Source organism: Misgurnus anguillicaudatus, chromosome 21 (assembly GCF_027580225.2).
Source record: "Misgurnus anguillicaudatus chromosome 21, ASM2758022v2, whole genome shotgun sequence".
Lineage (NCBI taxonomy): Eukaryota > Metazoa > Chordata > Actinopteri > Cypriniformes > Cobitidae > Misgurnus > Misgurnus anguillicaudatus.
The window spans coordinates 1,726,966-1,746,050 of record NC_073357.2 but is presented as its reverse complement, the minus strand read 5'-3'; the positions used below and the strand labels follow the sequence as shown (position 1 = coordinate 1,746,050).

The 19,085-nt window shown below is 40.0% G+C and overlaps 1 protein-coding gene across 1 annotated transcript in view; it reads left to right on the top strand.

Moving 5' to 3' along the window:
* The window catches only part of LOC129440038 (fucolectin-4-like), a 32,431-nt gene extending 15,304 nt beyond the window's left edge, over nucleotides 1–17,127 (top strand). The window contains exons 5-6 of the mRNA XM_055199079.2: nucleotides 12,775–12,857; nucleotides 16,596–17,127. Of these exons, the coding sequence (XP_055055054.2) occupies nucleotides 12,775–12,857; nucleotides 16,596–16,715 (203 nt within the window). The 3' untranslated portion in view covers nucleotides 16,716–17,127. The remainder of the gene's footprint in view (nucleotides 1–12,774; nucleotides 12,858–16,595) is intronic.
* The last annotated feature ends 1,958 nt before the right edge of the window (nucleotides 17,128–19,085 follow it).

Here is a 19,085-nt window from a genome sequence, read left to right as displayed (position 1 = left end):
AAATGCGGCAGTGCAGCCTATCCGGCGATGCTCACCTCGCGTTCGGCGGGGTGGGGTGGATCATCATCACCTTCGTCCACTGTGTCAGGCTTCGCATAACTCACGACCGGTTAGTGACTCATCTTTGATCAAAATGGCGTTAGTTAATTCAAGGTCACTTGGAAACAAGACGTTTATCTTTAACGATTTTATAAGCTCTGGCAACTTAGATTTTTTATTTGTGACAGAAACGTGGCTTTCTGTCGGAGACAATAGCGCTTTCTCAGAACTTACACCTCCTAATTATACATTTTTTAACTCTCCCCGCTCTTCTGTCAGGTGTGGAGGACTGGCATCAGTTTTCAGAAATAGTTTCTGTTGCAGAATAATAGAAACAGACACTTTCACAAGTTTTGAAGTTCAACTATTCTCTTTTGACCAGATGAACTCGCTGATGGTGGCTGTGGTCTATCGTCCACCTAAAACCACCAAAAACTTCATTTCTGAGTTCTCTGAATTCTTAGGGGGTATTACTTCTAAATTTGACAGAATTTTAATTATCGGTGACTTTAACATTCATGTCTGTTGTGACTCTACATCATTAGAGAAAGATTTTCTCAGTCTCATTGATGCATGTGACTTTTGTCAGTGGGTTAAAGAACCTACACATGCTCAAGGTCATATTCTAGACTTACACATGGCCTTTCTGTTTGAGATGTTTGTATTGGTAGTTTAAGTTTTTCAGATCATAAGCCTGTTACGTTTACTGTTGATATTTCTTGTCATACTAATGAAATTGTTGCTCCGGCCAGATGGTCACGTGTTGGCCTATTTGGTCCAACCTCTGTGAGTAATTTTTCAGTGGCATTCAATGAGGCATGTCAGTCGCTTTCAGTGGATTATTTTGCTAATATGTTAAATGTGGATGACCTTCTTAACTTGTTTAATTCTGTATGTACTAGTGCTTTAAATATTGTTGCTCCTTTTAAACTAAAAAAACATAAAAACAAAGCTGAACCTTGGCTAAACAGTAATACACGTAGCTTAAGACAAGTCTGCAGAAGGGCAGAACGCAGGTGGAAAAAGGACAAACTTCAAGTATCCTATGAAATCCTACGGGAGTCCTTATTTACATACCAAAAAGCAGTGAAGGTTGCCAAATCAGATTACTTTTCTCAATTAATTTCTAAAAGCACAAACAGCTCAAGGACTCTATATAATATTTTAAATTCTGTTTTTAATCCGACTGGCAATTTCTATTTAGCGGAGTCCTCAACTTTGTGTGAAGACTTTTTAAGATTTTTTGTGGAAAAAATTGATGCAATTAGACAGTCTATTATTCCATCTTTTGATGAACCTGTAGATTTTTTGTATCCCACTACTTTTTTTAATTAATTTGAGCCGATTTCTATGCTGGGATTAATGGATTCAGTTGTTAAGATGAAACCTATTACTTCTGCTTTTGACATTCTTCCTACCCAATTCTTTAAATTGGTATTTAATAGTGTTGGGGACTGGATTTTAGCAATTATAAATAAGAGCCTGGTTTCTGGATCTGTTCCAGCCTTTTGTAAACATGCTCTGGTGAGACCGTTGTTGAAAAAGCCAAATCTGGACACAACTATTTTATCTCATTTTAGACCAATCTCAAATTTACCTTTTATTGCAAAAATCTTAGAGAGATCTGTGTCACAGGGTGACTTAGGGCGGAACCAAAAAGGGAGAGGAGAGGTTCCGCCCGGACAGAATTTTTAAAAGCACCTTTCACTTCCCAGTCTCCCTGGCAACACAAATCAGGAAGAAACGAGCCACAGGTGTAGCCAATTTATGTAGCAGCTCTGATTAGAGGAAGAAATGAGGACGGGCCACATAAATGGAGTGGTAGCAGCATACAGGAGAGGAGTTGTTTTGGGCACGAGCTCCATTGTTGCCTAGGGCAGAAAATCACACGCTCCGTCCTTAGAGGAGCCGGAGGGCGCCGTTGATCCACGGGAGCGCTTATAGCGCGAGGAAAGAGTGCGGCAGCCAAGACAGGCGAAAAGAGGACGGAGCGGTGATAGTTAAAGGAGCACTGCACCAGAGCTTTTTGCCTGAGACCGTATAGGTGTGGAAGACATCGTGAACCTTAGAGGTTGAGAAGTGAACGGAGTACATTTCAAACGGAGATAAAGGAAAAGGGATTTGAAAACGGCATTGATGTGAGGACCAAGAACAAGTTGAAAGCATCCTGTATATTTATCTGGCTTTATGTTGGATTCCTCCAGGAGAAAGAGAGCGGCCCTACCCCTAGCATAGCGTGGTGGGTGAGCCGAAGGAATATTTATTGAAGCAGTCACAACGACGACATCACTAGCTAGGCCGCATATTTCATCGCCAGATCCGAACCAAGCGAAGTAAAAGAAGACGGGTGTCCTTTTTGTACACTGAGCATGGTGGGTGAGTCCTTGTGCTGTGAACACATTTAATTTTGACGTGGTGCTGGATATTTTGCTGTGGGCTGCTGTGTACTGCTGTGTGCATCCTGTCAGATAAACCCCCGCCTTCACGCACTTCGTTGAAGAAGGACAAAGAGGCTGCTGGTCCTACTGTAGCCTATTCCAGTATAGCATATGTTGTGAGCGTGCTTCAGATCTCGAGAAATAGCACGGTGCCTTGGGACGATCTTTTTCTGTCTGGATGTTGGGCGGAGGTGAAGAGTGGCAGTAAGGAGCTGAAGAAGCAGCAGAGGTGTGAGTACGATTTGGAGTCACTACCATTGATACTTTCATTTGCATGAATATTGTAGTTGCAGAGAGAGAGGTGAAGGAGTTCCATTGTCCCGTGGCCTCTACAAAGGGGCGCCCCTGTCCTGAGTTCGAAAGCCTGACGGCAGCGAAGAGAGGGAAGCGCTCGGCCCGGTGAGACGTTGAGATACCCCACCCCTCTGCCGCCAACGAGTAGTCGAGAGTAGGCATGGGCCGGTATGAAATTCTGACGGTATGATAACCTTTGCTAAAAACATCACGGTTTCACGGTATCACGGTATTACGCTTGCAGCTCTGAAATATGTTCTTTTTAAATGTCTGGGTAAAAAACAAAAAAAAATTTTTAAAGAACAATATATTTTATTTTTAAGAAACATAGAACATTTCGGAACAGTAAACATGTCAGGCTAAATAATGAAAATAAATAATTTAACTATTCTTTAATAAATTAAATGCAGTCACTTATGAAAAGTCCTTAGATGTTGTATGCTTAGATGTTGGTGCATAAGCAATTTGTTTTTTAAATGTTTGCTGTATTGTGGGCTGATCTGTTGAAGCTTTTGATGTGTATGATCCTTTGCTGCTGGAGATACTGCTGCCCTAAAAAGAAGAAAAATAAAGACTGACATGTTAATTTTAGCCTAAATCAAAATTTAATTGATTTATTATTGCAAAAATTTGTTGTTTATCGATATACAGGGCAAATGGCAATCAATGACATGATTTATTTGATTTATTTTATGTAAAAACATATTACTGTAAAAAAAATCATCAAAATAATGTTAGAAAATTGATTATTTCAGTGATGTACTAAACATTAAGAGAGAGAGAGTGTGAGTGTGTTTTACACACACACACACACACACACACACACATGCACGTGCTCGCTCGCGATCTCTCTCTCTCTCTCTCTCTCTCTCTCTCACTGCACAACAATAAAAAGGGTTGTAAAGACACCTGAGCCAGCACTGCAGTTTGTTTACTTAAATGTCGTAATTTTGAACATAACTTAACAATTGCGGGAGGCTTAATTACTAACTCGCAGAACTCGCACGTCTGCTATTATCTCTGTGAAGTAATGTTAATGTGGAAACTAGCTGATGTTAGCCAGTTAATTAGCCATGTTATCTGCATCTGTAACAAGCCAAAAAATATTTAAACAACGCGAAAAACGCTAACGTAACTCTTTTATATGTTTGCAAATGTTCATGTGAAGACCGCGTTAACTTACCTTGAATTTAGCAAAGCGTGATGGGTGGTGCTCCCGTAGATGGGCTATCATATTTGATGTATTGCCTCCTCTAGCAGACATGTCTTGCATGTTGGATGTCCTTCCTCCTCCAAGCCGTGGCCATCTGAATGTTTTCGGTACCCGAAAAATTCCCAGATGGCTGACTTGGTCTTTTTTGCAGGGGGGAAAAGTTCAAGGGATTCACCTCCTTCGGCCATCTTACACACACACACACACACACACACACAAGTAACTTGCAGCTCGCATCAACCAGGGGGAGGGGTCGTCTGACTCGTTATGCTCATACGCTATTTGCTGCACATACAACCTGAGGGTTTCGTGCACTTTCCGTCTATGACGTGTAAAAATGTACGCAAACCGCGAGGACGGTATAACGGAAGATTTTAGCGGTTTTGAAACCGTGACGTTTTCATACCGCGGTAAACCTTGAAACCGGTTATCATCCCATGCCTAGTCGAGAGGGTTCGCCCCCGACGCAAAGTAGAAACTACTTACTCCATCAGACGCCTCGTAAAGTACTGCACGTCCGCCACTGCTGCCAGTTGTGGAGATCAACCCGTCGATCTGCGAGGAACATTTTGAAGAGAGATCGAGTAGAACCTGTACTTACAGTACGCTGAGTCCCGCCAAGAGGTGAGAGCCCTTTAAAGCAAATTAACTGTGTTCTTATGCCCCAGTTGATACCTGTGGAGAGAAAAGGAGAGAGAGTGACTAATCGGAGGAGAAACCGAGAAAGCCTGTACTTACGGTACTCCGAGTCCAGCCAAGAGGTGAGAGCCGTCCAAAGCAGAGTAACTGTGCTCTTGTGTCCCAGTTGATACCTGTGGAGAGAAAAGGAGAGAGAGTGACTACTCTGAGGAGAAACTGAGAAAACCTGTACTTACGGTACGCCGAGTCCAGCCAAGAGGAGAGAGCCGTTCAAAGCAGAGTAACTGTGCTCTTGTGTCCCAGTTGATATCTGTGGAGAGAAAAGGAGAGAGAGTAAATAATCTGAGGAGAAATTGAGAGAACCTGTACTTGCGGTACGCCGAGTCCAGCTAAGAGGTGAGAGCCATCCAAAGCAGAGTAATTGTGCTTTTGTGTCCCCGTTGATCCCTGTGGAGAGAAAAAGGAGAGAGAGTGAATAATCTGAGGAAAGAATCGAGGAAATATGTACTTACTGTACGCTGAGTCTGGCCGAAAGGTGAGCCCCATCCAAGTTGAACTAACTGTGTCTTTCCGTCCCAGTGGCTACCTGCGGAGAGATGGAGGAAAGTTGTGAGTGACACGGCAAGAGCTGTGCAAGTACGAGGAGAAAGCCTCCACCAGAGAGATTCAGGTACGCAACCAGAATAGTAAACCCCCACACTCATTGGCTTTTGATTTGCCTCCTTTCCCCATTTCCCCAGAACATTTTAGATATTTATTAAATAAAGATTATTTTATACTTACTTGTTCTCGTGTTGTCTGGTCATTGGGTTGGCTTTGGGGACCTCCTCGAGGTGGAAGTTGAGAAGGGGCGTGGCTTTAGCCATTATCAGCCAGCGCCTGGGGGTGACATCTGTTTATATGCAATTACATGGGTTTTTAGTAAAGAATAGGGTTTTTGAGAAATTCCAGTCTGGATTTATGAAAAAACATAGTACTGAGTCTGCACTACTAAGAGTATTAAATGACATTTTATTATTTGCTGACTCTGGAAATTCAGTAGTTTTAGTGCTCCTTGATTTGAGCGCAGCTTTTGATTTTGTTGATCATAAAATTTTACTATCACGCCTGGAAAAGTGTGTGGGTATCCAAGGAACTGCCCTTAGCTGGCTCAGATCTTACCTTAGCAATAGAACCTTCTCAGTAGGTATTGGTCATGCGGTTTCATCCATAGCACCCTTAACTTGTGGAGTTCCTCAAGGATTCATTCTGGCTCCCATTTTATTTTCACTTTACATGCTTCCATTAGGCTCCATCTTTAGGAAGCATGGAGTATCCTTTCATTTTTATGCAGATGACACCCAAATTTATTTACCTTTAAAACATAATGACAAGCAAGGCCTAAACACCTTGCTTGCATGCCTAGCTGATGTACGTTCTTGGATGTCTATGAATTTCTTGCATTTAAATGAGAGTAAGACTGAAGCAATTGTTTTTGGGCCTTCAGTGGAAAAAGGAAACCTGAATCTAAATTATGGTCCCTTAAATTCGCATATCAAGCCTACTGTGAAAAATCTGGGAGTTAGTTTTGATTCTTGTCTTAAGTTTGATCAACAAATAAATTCAGTAGTCAAGTCATGTTTTTTTCATCTTAAACTTTTATCAAAAGTGAAAACTTTCTTGTCTTTTAGTGACCTTGAGAGAGTAACACAGGCGTTTGTTTTATCTCAATTGGACTACTGTAACTCATTATATGTTGGGTTACCTCAATCCTCCATGTTACGGCTTCAGATGGCTCAAAATGCCACAGCTAGGTTTTTAACTGGGGTTCGTAAACGAGAACATATTACTCCAATTTTAGTGTCTCTTAATTGGTTGCCAGTGCGTTATAGAGTTGATTTTAAGATCTTGCTCTTTGTTTTTAAGTCTTTAAATGGTCTGGCCCCCTCCTATTTATCAGACCTTTTAAAAGTAAACACAACAGATCGAAGCTTGCGTTCCTCAGACAGTATTACGCTGTCTTACCCTAGAACACGATTGAAGTTGAGAGATGACCCTGCGTTTGCAGTGGCCGGTCCTAAATTATGGAACAGTCTTCCTTTATCTGTAAGGTCTGCATCATCTGTTTATGATTTTAAATCAAAGTTACAGTCTTATCTTTTTAGTCAGGCATTTTTTAAATTTTGTGATGTCTCTTATATCATTTCTGTTCTGATTCTATTTTATTTTAGTCTATTTTATTATGTGTTCTGTACAGCACAGTGGTCAACTTTTGCTGTGTTTATTTGTGCTTAATAAATAAATGAAATGAAAGGAATGAAATGAAATCTAAACGAGTTTATTAATAGTGAACAATCTTTGAAATCCTAGACCATAGCTTTAACAAATCTGATATAAAACATTGCTGTGAGCCTGATGTTTGCAAAAGTGCACCTTGGCAAAACCCAGTTCTACTGGGAAAATATTTTATGGACTGATGAAACAAAAGTCATAGACAGAGAATGAAAATATGTTTTTACCTTGTCTTAAGCACTATTCGGACGGTATTAGTTTTCCAAACGACGTTTGAGTTTCAACGTGTCCCCCACTACGTCTCTGATTTTATGTACCAATTCAGACAGGATAAAAAATTTCAGGCTATTCCAGAGATGGGAGTGTCTGTTTCATGCATTTGACCGTTGCAGAAGATAACGTGCTCTGGATACTAGTGTTTGGAATGTTTGATATTTTGCTTTAAATGTAAAATTATTACAGAACATGTAATTTATTCATTTAACTTTAACAAATCAAAATAACTTAAACAAATCCTACTAAAGTAGCCTACGTATTTTAAATAACTGGCTGCTTATAATAAACCCAAAGAAATGAAAAAATAATGATTAATAACACTTTAATATCTTTATTACCAAGGACAGGGGTTGCAAATTAGCTTCGGCTAGAAACCCTGTGTGCAACACATCTGTTCAAGTTTTTGTAACCTGTTACAATGTGCCTCTCTGCATTGTCCCTGACAAATAACCAAATAAATAAATAAATTAACATTACCATTCCGGAGTTAAACAAAATAAAGTTGAGTTTACCTTATACTTATATTACAGTGGCCAGTCTTAATATTCAGCTCGTCTTGATTTTAATTATTTTATTTTGCTGAATTGAAAAAAAACATCCATATTTGAAAGAACAGGACTCAGTAAGTACAATATACTTACAGCAGATCATGTTGGCCAAAACACGAACCGCATTTTTAAAAGATATTGTGGGCAAACAAAGACATTTGCATCCGGACGGGATTAAATTTCTCAGAGGACCTCTGAGTTCAGCGAAAAACAGTAGGTAAATTGCTTTGGAATTCTTACAGAGGTCGTCAGAGAAAAACACAGACATGGCAGATTCGGACGGGATTAAAAACACACAAAGCACTATTTTCTCAGAGGTCCCTCTGTAAAACTAATCCTGTCCGAATAAGGCTTTAGTTGAATAACGGTAGTCTACCCGCATTCATGAACATACGAAAAGTGCTGAACATTTCCGTTTCATAAAAGTTCCTCCTTTAGAAATGTCAGTCAGAAAATGGCCTGAACATCTGAACAACGGATACATGTTACGTAAAATGCATCTCACTCCCCTCCGCACTTTCATTCAATTCCCTCCCCTTCAGAATAATTTGCATACATTTGGCCTCTCGCCTCCAATGGAAAGTAAATTGCAGCAGTGTTCGCGAAGCTCAAGGCGAAATGGCAAGTCACGTTCCGAGGTGTGCTCTTCTATCTGTAAATTTTTGGTCTGTCCATGTTCTGAAGATGGCGAAGTTTGCATTCTTTTCAGTGGCAGCAAAGGCAGCCAATCAGTGTCAAGTGCTTGCATTTCATAATAATTTTGCCAGTTAAGCCCGAAGGGACACCAAATAGGTGCAAAACCAAGCGTTTAAAAAGAGAGGTTTTTAAGATGCTTCTAATTACAGACCAACCAAAATTTTGTTGTCTACATGTCACATCACAGAACAAGAATAAAAACTCTGTTCAATCACTCTATGTCACCTTACATGTTGGTAACTCGTCATTGGCGCAGAAAGAGTTAACATGGTATTTTCATACAATAAACGTGCTGTATATTAATCTTTAAAAAAATGTAACTTGAGATATGCTCTTTAACCCCAGATCAGTGCATAGTTGTTATGCTTATTAAAACTAAACAATGTAAACCAGGGGCCCTATTTTAATGATCTGAAACGCAAGTACGAAGCGCAAAGCGCAAGTGACTTTATGGGCGGATCTTGGGCGATGTTGCTATTTTCCTGGCGGGAGAAATAACTCTTGCGCCAGGCGCAAATCAATAAGGGGTTGGTCTGAAGTAGATTCATTATTCATAGATGTGGTTTGGGCGTAAAGTCAAATAAACCAATCAGAACGTCATCCAACATTCCCTTTAAGCGCAAGTGCGCAAGTTCCATGGCGGGTTGCTATTATTATGAAGGATTTACCAGGCGCACGCCAGGAGCGGTTCACAGTCGAGGAGCCCACGTTCTTATAAGAGCAGTCAAAGACAGAGAAGTTGTTTTCTATGGGAGAAACTCGCCCAAATCAGCGTCGGTTAAACAGGCGTGGGAGGAAATAGCCACAATTGTCTCTTCAGCTGGCATCCCCAGGACGTTGCGCCACAAGCGCTACAATGATGTCAGGAGATGGAGGAATCCCAAGCTTGCCAGCATAAATCAGGCACGCCGTGTAACGGGAGGTGGATCTGCCTCTACACAGGACCTGACGCCAGCAGAGGACATGTGTGTCCACCCTCATGGCTGAAAGCCAAACAAAAGCAGTCCAACCCCAAAGTACACTTACAAATCAAGTTCACATACATTAAGGTTTCTTATGAAAACATTATAATTATTATTTACATAAAATAAACGTAATACAGGCACACAACAAACTTATATAGTATATAAATATTTTAATCGTAATTTGCATGATAATTTTTTAACGCAGACACACAATAAATAAAAACTATCACCACAATGCTCACCACAATGATTTCCCTTATCTCATGGTTTAATATTTTTTACTGTAACAATTTATGATCTGCAAAAATAACAGTTGCATCTGTGTAGATTAGAAAAGCAAAGTGTGTGCGCGTTGTGCACGCTATACATTATGGTCAAGCATGCGCCATTAAAATAGCATAATGAACAACGCGCAACGTGCCACTGACTTTAGACTAGTTTTTTTCTGGTCAGTGGCGCAATTGTTTTTTGAAACTGCAAAATAGCATCAGGGATAGTTTGCGCCGGAACACCTCCTTTTTTGTGCTGAACCGCCCAGGGAGCGCAAGTTCATTCCCTAGTTTGCCGACGTGCGTCTGTGGAGGGAAAAACCCGCTGTGCGCCGGTGCAAAATACGAATGATACATGCGTCACTGACAAAGTCAATTGCGCTGGGTGCAAGATAGAGCCCCAGGTGGTAAGGAAAAGTTAAACATATTTGTTATTGAAACATCACTGACCTGAAGCAGTTCTGTGAGGAGGAGTGGGTCAACCATTTGCTTATGCTGTGTACACACCAAAAGATTTTTTACGTCCTATAAGATTTTCAAAATGCGATAGACCACAAACATGAGGACAAAAAATCCTACATTTAACCGTTATGCACCTATAGTGTGTGGTCTGCTATGATGTGTCAAAAACAGCACACCACACACAAATAGATTTTCAACCAGAGTCTCGACTGTGAACACAGGAAATCTTGCAAAATCTTGCGAGACTTCAGAATATGCATGGCGGATGAAATGCAGGAAGAAATTTCAGTGACAGTGTTTGGAATGATTTTCACAGAAAATTCAAAGGAAAAGGGTTTTGGTGAAGTTATGGAGACAGCGGGAACATGGTCTGTAGAAGTTCACTTTGCATCAGCTGCACTTTGTACTGCGCCATGACCGCTTCCATCTTCCATAATCTCGCTTTCTGATTGGATATTGTTTTGTTTCACGTGATAATCTCAAGAGTGTGCAAACGTTTGTCCTCAGGGTTCCCCACACACATCAGGATTTCTGATCATCGGATTGGGTATATAGCCCATAATATCTTGTTTATAAGCATAACATGGTTATGTTTGATTCATTCAGCTGTTTATTTTCATCATCTAAGATGTTAAGTTTCTTTTAGTATATGTCACAAGTGACAAACAGGCGGAACCAAAAGTAGCGAGGGAAGGTTCCGCCAGGACCAACCTCCGCAAACACCGGCATCTCCGGGTAACCCCTAGCAACGCCAACCAGGGCGAAATACACACCAGGTGTGCCCGATGACGCGGCGAACGTCCATTGGATCGATTGAGGGAGCTAGAAGGATAAAAGCAGCGTCAGGAAACCAGGAAGGGGTCGATTGTGGTCGTTGTGAATGCACAGTGAGGCGGTGTGTGGACCAGGCAGCGGCGTTTTGGGCGTGAGGACTGAAGAGACAGGTTGACTGCGGAAGAAAGGATACGTTGGAGTACCGGAAAAAGATTGGCGTTTTGCCAGGGGATTTTCCAGGAAAAGCCAAGCCTGCGTAGATCGGGCGATCGAAGACCGTACGACGGAAGGAGGGACCCGGGAGCTGTGGGGAAAAGAGACCAAGATGGAGGTCGTGAGTACACGCATTGTTTACTATTGAATAAATCATTAAAGGGAAAACTCACCGTTGTGTGGAAAGATCTTGTGTTGTAGTAGCCCCACCGTAGAAGGACGGAGTCGGTGGGTGTGCCAAATCAGGACGCGGCAGGCAAAGCGCTGCCAGGGGGCGGACGAACCTTATCCCACTCACCGTGACGGGCTCCAACGGCTTTCCCCGGCACCAAGCTGGACCGAGTGTGAGACTATTGGCCTTCTATGTCACGAAAGAGTGTGGGCTGCTGTGGGTGAGTGTGCTAATTTGATGTGTGTGCACTGGAGTGTTGCAGTGTAGTGCTGTGTCCCCTGCCATTCATCCTTACCCCAGGTCCGGTTGAAGTACCGTGTGAGCCAGCTTGTGGAAGTGCCGAAGCGGTGGTACCATCGTGGACTCACCTTATTATCCCCCCTGGCTCGTGTGCATTTTGCCGGAGAGGAAAAACTGTGAGTACAGCGATTGAAGTATTGCACCAATAACTGCGTAGAGCTGTAAACAGCCTAGAAGTTGAAATCCAGAGTCATACTTTCCTAACTGGCGCTGTTGTATGTTGGAGGAGAAACTGCTGCCCACTGTGAAACTGGTACACTTCAGACCCTCCTCTGACGGGGTGGAGAGCAAGTCAACACCTAGCCACCGGTTCTGGTCCTCCGACAGGTGACATACAGTTTCCTCTGCTCACTCCCCAAAGCTGTTAAGGAAGAAAGCCGTTAGTGTGAGTAAAACCTACATCCCTATAAACATCGAACTAGGAGTGATACTTACTCATTGGGCCTGAGATCCCCACGTAGCACGCCAGCAGGCTGGAAACCTGAAACCTAAAACTAGGAGTTATACTTACCTGTCAGGCTCAAGAGTCCCACGCAGCCCGCCAGCAAGCTGGGAACTTGAAACCTAAACCAAGAGTTATACTTACCTGTCCCGCCTGAGAGTCCCACTATATATATATATATATAGAGTCAGCCAACTTTGGCTTAGCTTAGCACTTTACTGTATATGTAACACTATTAATACGCTTGCTTGTACGGTTTAACCTTAGCCGCTATGTTCTACTGCTTATATTATCTATTGATTTTCTGTGTTCTCCTTTACATCTACTCATGTAAAGCTGCTTTGCAACAATTAACATTTGTGAAAAGTGCTATATAAATAAAATTGAATTGAATTGAAGAAACAATACTTACCGTGGACGAAGGAGCTCCGTCCTTTTCCCTTGGCCCCCTCTCTCGCCCCCTGCAAAGAAGAGGACGGCAGAGATTATTTTAACTCCCCTTTCCCCTTCCCATCCTGATTTTAAATAATTTAAATAAAGTTGTTCAATTTTTACTTATCTGGTCTCGTGGCTTGGTCATTGGGGTGCTTTTGGGGACCTCCTCGAGGTGAAACGCCCGGAGGGGCTTTAGAGGCCCGCTCCGGTAGGTAACATTTATCAGATTTTTTTTGGTGGGGGCTTTGTTAATATATTGTACAGTTTCTTGATTTAGATCATTTTGGAAACTCTACAATATTCCATTTTGTCTGTGTTTGTTTTCCAGTCATAAAAGGTTTCATGAAGATAAAATTTACCTCCAGTCTCGATATGTCAGATCCAGCAGAGAGAAACAAAGTTCTTAATGAGGTAAGAAAGACATTTTAAGAGACTTTTATAAGACATCTTTTTACAATCACTTACTGAGTCTACATGTCCCAGCATATATGAGTCTGAAGAACAGATCAGTTCATCTTAGGACTAACACAAACATTTTCTCCTCTCAATTATATACAGTATATATCTGCATTCAATAAACCTGTTCAAATCACCTCAGTAAAATTATCATGAGTTGTTTGTTAGCTTTAAGGTTATCTACAAGTGTTTTAGAGACAATAATCCTGCTGAAAAAAACAGCATACCAGCAAGACCAGCATATGTTGTGTTTTGGTGCTGGTTTGCTAGTGAACACCAGCTAAACCAGCATCAAACCAGCATAGACCAGCATAATACCCATGCTGGTCCATTCTGGTTTGACGCTGTTTTTTTCAGCAGGGAAAGCAGAGGTTTTACAGTACAAGCATCAAACACAGGCACAAATAAATGCGTTCTAAAATTATATTTAAGCAGTATCGCTCGAGTAGGAGGGTGATATTGTTATATTATCGCTCTTGGAGTCGTGTGATATAGTTTTTCAAACGTGTGCCGTCGAACTGTTGTATAAAAGCAATATCGCTCTTGGAGTCTATATCACACGACTCCAAGAGCGATATTGCTTTAATACAACAGTTCGACGGCACACGTTTGAAAAACGAAAACTAGAAAACAACAACGGAGTTACTTTAAAAGCCTCTTTGTTTGAGAACTACTTCTTCCGCCACGGATTTGAGGGCGGACAGAATGACAGGTAACACTTTCGGCTGCTTTGAATCTCATAATAACTCAATGGACGGAAAAGCCGTTTCTTTATATTACCGTTTCTTGGTCACAAAGTGTAGTTTTAAGATTAGTTCAGTCGAGAATACCGTAAAACTTCAAATAATAGCCGAGTCCCAAATAGACGCCTGTCTCTTTTAGACGCCTGGTGTGACGACAGGTTTGGGTAAATAAACGCCTGTCTCAAATAAAGGCCTGGTCTGTTTTTTAGTTTCGGGTTGTATTTAATCTTCTAAAACCAGTCAGATAGTCTGTTTAAGACAGTTCTATGGTGCAGATTGAACACGCTAAAGTTTTTTTTGCTTACCGGTAGATGTCACGTGACAGACTTAGTCGTTCCGTTACTCATCACTATGACAACACAACAAGCTTCGTCGCCAGGATTGAGGTGATGATGACAGTAGCGAAGGACTTTTCCCGGTGGGCCGGTAGTGTTTTGGGGCCGCTGATAATAGCCGGGCTTTCAGTCTTTTGTCATGCATGCACTCCCGCCACACATTGTATTTCTCACACGGAAACACTATTTATCATATTTTATATGCTGCAGCGCCTAAAATGTATCTGGCCGCACTGCTCTCTCTCTCTATCAAGCCCGTCTTCCCTAGAGTTCTAGTCGAGCGAGCCAATACAAAAAAAAAGAGAAAGAGGCTACACAATAGCCAATCAGAAAATAGCACTGTTGAATCTGGGTAAGATTTCACGCAACAACCAATAAAAAAACATATCATTGTTTGCTTTATTTATACTGCCAATAATTTAAGACTGTTGTTATTACACAAACTAATTTGTTAAACACATTCAAATTAAAAATAAAACGTAATATGTGGTAAACTCCTGCTGTCATGCTGGAACAATTAAATTAAAAGCCTGTCTCTTATAGACGCCTGTCTCTTTTAGGCGCCTGGTGTGATGATAGGTTTGGGAAAATAAAAGCCCGGGCTATTATTTGAAGTTTTAAGGTATATATGTATATACATATATTTAAATCTACAGTAGATTACTAAAGATAGCGCCTGTTTGAACGTTTGCTTAGTGAGATTCTGTACGTATTAGAAACAAAGCATGAGCAGACGTCAGTGTTCACTCGCCCCGCTGACCTCTTTGGGCTACATCTCTGACAGGGATTCCCTGGCTCTCATGTTGGCCTTGTTTGTTTTTGATGGTCAAAATGTGATCAAATCAGCAGTATTTGGTGTCATGATAAAACTATTACTTGTTTTCTTATTCATATTTAGTGTATTTTGTGTTGTTATTGTTTTGGCGCGAGGTAAAAGTTAATATAACTATATTTATATAATGTTACTATTGGTTTACCATTTCATCTTAACGCGATACAAGCACTCGGACTTCGTTCTTGTCAGTACTGTTTTTTATAAGTGTCAGAGAGATGTTTTTGCATGCTGCTTATAAATATATCAGTGGCGATCTATCATAACATGATTTAATAGTCACAATTAAATAAATGATCTATGTCCACATTTAGAAGCTGCGGTGCTTACCTGCAGTTTCCCGGTGTTTTCGCGTTCTGATAAGAGATATAGCTCCAGAAAAAAATGAGTGTTTACATTCCTCTTTCCAAGTGTTAATCGTCCACACGATGTGACAAGACATTACTCCCATTAACTTTAACGTAACATCCAAGAGCGCTGATCTTTGAAGAAATAATAACTTCCGATTGGGGATTCACAGACTGATTTACGAGCTAGTGAACTAATGAGACACACGGAGAGTGATTCAAAACAGCGCGGTTGTGTGTGTCCGTGTGTGCCTGCAGTTTTTCCATTCAAAGATGAGCCTGTTTAGAGGACCTCCATTCACTAGGTGGTGGAATGATACAAAAGGTGAAGCGGTTACTGTGCCGTTATCAGTAGAATATTGCATGCCTCTTAGACAATCAGATTCGAGAACCAGAAAGAACTGTTGTATAATAGTGTATAATGTCTCTTAAATCTTTCTTGTGTGCTGTATCTTTGTTGTTTTAATTGTTTGTATAGCGCTTTGAGATGTACACTTTAAAGGCGCTATAGAAAATAAAGTTTATTATTATTATATTTCTATTAATGAAGAAAATGACAATAACGATTTTATTTGGAACAAAAATGGTGCCCTGTTTAAAAATAATTAAATACATCACAACAGATTCACTGAGCTCCGTATTATTCACTAAGCTCTGATTGATTCACTGAGTTGTAAATGATTCACTGAACTTGGACTGATTCACTGAGCTCAGAATGATTTACTGAATTTTGACTGTGTCCAAATACCCACATTTGCGGCCTTGGCCACTCAAGAGACAGGAAGTAAGGGACCAAGACTGTCCCATGTCTTAAAACTGGCGAATTGCAGTGCCCTTAAACCACACTATCCCAAATACCGATTCGGAGCTAATCTTTGGCTAAGCGTATCCCATCATGCATCATGTTCAGGATGTAAATCGTGAGACTTTTACCAAACTTTGCGAGATGCCACAGAAACTTTTAATTGTAAGTTAATAAATGTACATTACATATTTTGGTAGTAAACGGAAACTTTTAATTGTAAGTTAATAAATGTACATTACATATTTTGGTAGTAAACGGAAACTTTTAATTGTAAGTTAATAAATGTACATTACATATTTTGGTAGTAAACGGAAAGTGTTAAACATAACACTCATATTTAATGGTATTTATTGATGTGTAAATTATATTGAAAACATTACACTGTTGTGAAGATATTTGCAATTGTAAAAGGTCGCATTATGTTTGGGCCTTGATCTTGTTGCTTTACACTATTTTGACCCCCAGGTGTAGCCAGCGTGTGTGGTGTTTTTGAACGTTTCGAAAAGATTAATTTCTTCCATCACTACACAATATTCTGTCTTTAAGGAATCAGGAAACACAGTGACATCCAGTGGTTCCTGGAGGAATCACATGAATGTGATATATTTTAACAGTAATGTTTTTATTTTAGATGAAGACCGCTCTGATTTCTAAAGGATTCTCTGTTTTCAAACTGAACTGGACAAAACTCCCTCAGGAAGTTAAAGCAAAAACTAAGCAGGGTAAGTATGTTTACACAACACAACAATGAAAAACATTTCAAAATCTACATTACATTAAAACAAAAGTGTATTTATGATTCATAAAAATTGATTGTTTTTATATTAACAGGTCAATGTGCAGCATCTGAATGAACAAACCGTCTTTGGAGAAAAACATATTTTTGTAGTTGTTGTGATAGATCTGAGTTCACATTTCATTTATCATTAATTCAATAATATATTTTTATTTACTTAAAACTCCTACATTAAGTCGTTCATTTATTTTATCATTGAATCATTCACTTTTATTCTTATTTCTTATCTTATGATGATGCTGTATCGTCTTCTGTGGTCTCCATCTCAAGGCTCATAATGTTTGGAACCACTATCTTACATGCTATAATAATATCTATTGAATCTGTTTTTAGTCAGATAAAGTCGGTCAGAATATCGACAAGCTAGAATAAGCACAACTGAGATTATTCAATAAATACTTGTTTATTTTATTCAACTACACTTCGTGTCCTGCCTGCTGTCTTTCCCTTCATCTCTGAATCTGCGTTCTTGTGGTTGATTGAAAGTATCTATCAGTTGCTTGTTTTTATTTTTTATAATAATTGATGTGGTTTTCTTGTCATTGTTTGGGGTTATTTGTAGTTAACACGTTTATGAGTAAGTGTGAATGTTAGGGAAATAAATGTATTCCGCACAAAGATCTGTGTAAATTTTAAGATAATAACTAAGACGAAGAATTTTCTTTAAGGTCACAACACCAAATTGATTAATAAATATAGTGTAAGCATACAACTTATTCCAGTCGTGTTCATGGAAAAAATGTGTGGCTGAATTTGGAATGTGAATAATCAAGAAAGTCAATTAAAAGTGAAAAGTGACAGGGAAAAATTGTGCTCTTGTGTGAGGGAACCACAAGGTGTCACTTATTCACTAACTGCAGGGTTATGAATGAGGTGAGAAGTGTTCATAGAAGCAGCTTTCTTTGATAATGGATTCATAAAGACCAGAGGTGGGAAAATTCCCAATTCGCTCTGTGCATCGGCATAAAAAGTTAACAATGCAGCAAAGAATGTTTTACAGTGTGGTCTCAAAGTGGTATTATAATGGTTATGTACAAATCTAATGTGTGGAAATTAACTGTATTATATTAAATTGCCTAGCATCATATTCAGGAGACAAGACTGGTGAGGTGGTGAACCGAAGAACCGATGCTTCATTTCTTAACAAATATAAAATCATGCAGTAAAGGGACATTCCACTTTTTTAAAAATATTCAAATTTTCCAGCTCCCCTAGAGTTAAGCATTTGATTATTACCGTTTTGGAATCCATTCAGCTGATCTCCGTGTCTGGCGCTACCACTTTTAGCATAGCTAAGCACAATCCATTGAATCTGATTAGACCATTAGCATCACGCCTAAAAAAATTACCAAAGAGTTTCGATATTTTTCCTATTTAAAACTTGACTCTTCAGTTACATCGTGTACTAAGACCAACAGAAAATTAAAAGTTGCGATTTTCTAGGCAGCTATGGCTAGGAACTATACTATACTATACTATACACCAATCTGGTGAAATGCAGAAGTAAAGCAGCGCCCCCATTACTGTGGTCCTAAGGAAGTAGCGGAAGTAGTGTGTAACGTGTTGGTCCTGGTGTATGTATTCTGTCCAGTGATGCCAGGAAGAGCGTGTTGTGTGGTTGACTGTTTTAACAACAGCACTGGAATACAACCATTTGTGAAATCACAAACCTGTTGCACATTGACTGCCCGTGTTTACGGCCATATGGACTACACAGAGTTCCTGGTCGAGCGGAGGATCAAGATGTTGGTTTTATGTAGATAAATTCGACTAGTAGTTGAATTTAGGATTTATGCTGAGTAAATGGTCCGATTCTTAAGTGTGTTCATCATTAACAGAGAAATGTTTGTAAAGTAGAAATATTCAAAAAGTAGTATAAATCAATGTGACCAGTCACGGAAAGTGGGGCATTTTGAGTTATTCGTATATTCTGAAGGTGCAGATTCTAAGCTTTCCAACAATGTGTAACACATGGAAATCTGATAAGATTTGGAGAAGTTGTGGCCATTTGAATGTAACACATTCAAGAAAGAGAATGCTGAGAAATTTGAGAAAGAAAAAAGTTAACACTTTCCCTTTTCCCTGGCTGGAGAGACAATAGGGCTCATTTACATCTCATTTAGCTAAGCCATACCCCCTGTAAAGCCGTTTTGAGATACAGCTGTTCTAGCAGCATATGTAGTATTTTATTACAGAAGTCCGAATGACAAAATGCAAAAATAAACAGTACTTTTAACGTTACCTTTGTGGGGATCACAATTCGAATCCAGTCTGTTTCAGATGTGTGAATCATCCAATGATTTTTATCCACAGATGCGTATAATC